This window comes from Gouania willdenowi, chromosome 19 (assembly GCF_900634775.1).
Source record: "Gouania willdenowi chromosome 19, fGouWil2.1, whole genome shotgun sequence".
In the NCBI taxonomy this organism is placed as follows: domain Eukaryota; kingdom Metazoa; phylum Chordata; class Actinopteri; order Blenniiformes; family Gobiesocidae; genus Gouania; species Gouania willdenowi.
This window is the reverse complement of record NC_041062.1, coordinates 18,505,347-18,508,096: the sequence shown is the minus strand read 5'-3', so window position 1 is coordinate 18,508,096 and position 2,750 is coordinate 18,505,347. Positions and strand designations below refer to the sequence as shown.

Here is a 2,750-nt window from a genome sequence, read left to right as displayed (position 1 = left end):
TTTAGATTTTTGAACAATTTTATTCCATGAAATACAACAACCAATGGGAGCATCCACCGACGATCCAGGGGGAGTGTTCCACATTAGCTCCCACCTTCTTTCTTAGACTTTCATCTTTGTTTATATATTTGCTGTTCCTTTTCTCCACATTTTCTTTGGTAATTTTTATTTATTAACGGACGACCAAATGATGGGTGTTGACGGTACTTTTGCTACGTGTAACAAACCCTTATCAGTCTGTGCAACAGATGCAAGGAGAGGAAAAAACAGACCGGACGTCTTGGCGAAGGAGTCAGGGAGGCTACTCTAGTGATTCCAAGGAGGAAAAATACACCACAGATGTGCATGAAGGCAGATCCAAAACCTTGGTATGTGACACACATACCTTTGTGAGGAGTAGATAATAAATTATAACAGCTGCTTGACAAGGTTGTATGAGGAATGCCATCCGACTGAAACTCTATAATTATATAAAACCTTTTAATAGTGATTGCAAACAAAGTTCCTACAGCTACTATTTAAGAGACGAGCAGAATATCCAAGGTTGTCTGCCTTCAACAACCAGGTTGAACTTCTCTATTCTATCCACAAATATGATGGATTTCTTTGTAGGTAAATTAAAAATCATGGTCTCTGTTTCTCCTTTTCTATCACAGCAACACAACCCAAAATATAGAAACCAACCTTGCGTAAGTGTTGGATGTTACAGTGTGCAAAGTTTACACCTTATCAGCAATCACAAGTGTGTTGATCTTATCGAGACGTCAATAATGTCTAATCATTACAAGTGCAGTTTAGAAGAGAAAACACAAACTTGACTAAATTCAGAGAAAAAAGAAGACCAAACATCAGGGTCCTTTAGTGTCTTTTACGATAAATGGAGTTCTTGCTTCACATCAACACGGTTTCTCTCACATGTTCCTTTGAATGAGAAATGATAGCGTTATCATAGATAGTAAAGAGAGACAGCTCTGCACCGAGGTTTGAAGGTTTTTTTCTTCCTGCAGATCCCTCTGGGACTGGTCTGCCATTCCTCCTCAAAGAACTCCTGATCCCATCGGAGAGACGGTCCGAAACCCGTCTTACCACCTTGCTTATCCTTTGGTTCTTCAGCTTCATCAGGCCCACGTCATCCTCCAGATCCTCAGGTGGCACGTCAATGTTCCCCGAGTACCAGAAAACCCACCAGATCAGGCTTAGGAAGATGATGATGGCCCCGGCATAGATGAACAGATCGTGAATGGGTAATCCTCCAAACACCCCCACCATCATGATGAAGACTCCCAGTATGTCATGGGCTACGGCAAACCAGAACGAGCACTTGCAGCGGCCGACTCCTCCGTAAGTCTTCTCCGTGATTGGCTGTGCTTCAACGGCTGTTGACATGATGGCAGATGAGATCGACAAAGAGAAATATTCCAGATGTGGAAGGAAGCGGGAAGTCGCAGATCTATGAGGAGTAGAGCTCGCTCACCGAGAGCCGCTCAGGAAACAACCATAGACGCTGGTCAAAGTCCAATGTACACAAGTGGTTATCAGCAGATAGCAGTTCCAGATCTCCACTTTCACACAAATCCTCCCTCTTCTCTGTGAAATATCACTGAATGCAAAGCCTCCTCTGATGTTTCTCTTTGAGGATGGGAACCCACACCAGCCCGACCACAACAAACATCAGTCCAATGGACAAACAGGCCGAAGCCACAGAACGGGCAGACTCAGTCATCCCTGGGGACTGAACAAGGTAGAGTATCACCCCCACAATAGACACAAGGGATCCCATTACCATCATGATGATGGGCTTGTGGAGGTAGTGGCCCAAACCTGGAGATGCTGGATGTAGCCCGAAGAAATGACTTTCAGAATCCGAGTCCAGGAGTCCAGCTTCTCCATCTGCCTCCATCGTGCAATACTTCATGAATAATTAGAATGATTAACCAATTTTCTTCTTCAGTTCTGTCTTGTTAGCTTCTCTGGTCTGTAATGGTTCACATGGAGCTGGATGAACTGGAGCATCCCAAGTTGATGCGTCTCTTTTCCTCCTGACCAATAACCCGTGAACACATTGTAATTCCAGATGGCCCACCACACCCACTAAGCCCAATGCACACAGACACATGGGCCACGGCCAGCACATTCAAAGACATATCATCACCTCTGAATCAACTATGTGACGTTTACCAAGAAAAACTGTTAAATAAAGGCAATTCTTTTACAACTAAAATTGGTTTGTGTGAAAGTTTTGTGTTATTTTTTGACATGCAAACAGGAGCTGGAGGAAGAAAAACAGAGGAGAGTCCTGGTAACAATGGGAATGTCATCTGATCCACCAGGTACCAGACAGATGGATTCCTGCAGCACAAGCAAACAGATCCCAAGGCTAATGTGTCGCCATATCAGCCTTGCATCAGTCGACAGAAAATGCGAAGAAAAAAATGTCAAAAATGTGTTTCATTTAAAATTTGACATGATCAAGGCCGTTGTCCTTGTTATTACATTGTGCATCTATTTAAAAAAGATGCCTCATGAAATAAAAAGGACAAAGGCCTGGATTAATCTACTAAAAAAACCTGAAACCACAGTATTCAAAATGTACATGTGTTTTATTGTTGCCTCACCTACAGTTGTGTCTTTCAATTTGAAAATAGTTTTTTTCACACTGTTTAAATTAATTTTCCTTCATACTTAGAATGACTGTTTTTCAATTTCTTTGTGATAATAGCCTTTATATCAGGGGTCACCAACCTTTCCGA

At 42.5% G+C, this 2,750-nt stretch overlaps 1 protein-coding gene across 1 annotated transcript; it reads right to left on the bottom strand.

Annotated features, from left to right (window-relative positions):
* On the bottom strand, positions 1-1,521 carry LOC114481644 (transmembrane protein 238-like). The gene has a single exon (XM_028476619.1). It carries the CDS (start codon positions 1,384-1,386, stop codon positions 892-894), a length of 495 nt encoding a protein of 164 aa, XP_028332420.1. The 5' UTR covers positions 1,387-1,521; the 3' UTR covers positions 1-891.
* Positions 1,522-2,750: the final 1,229 nt, after the last annotated feature.

What these genes read in the sequence shown, in the direction of transcription:
- LOC114481644 (XM_028476619.1), bottom strand. Translation starts at nt 1,386, where the DNA reads ATGTCAACAGCCGTTGAAGCACAGCCAATCACGGAGAAGACTTACGGA.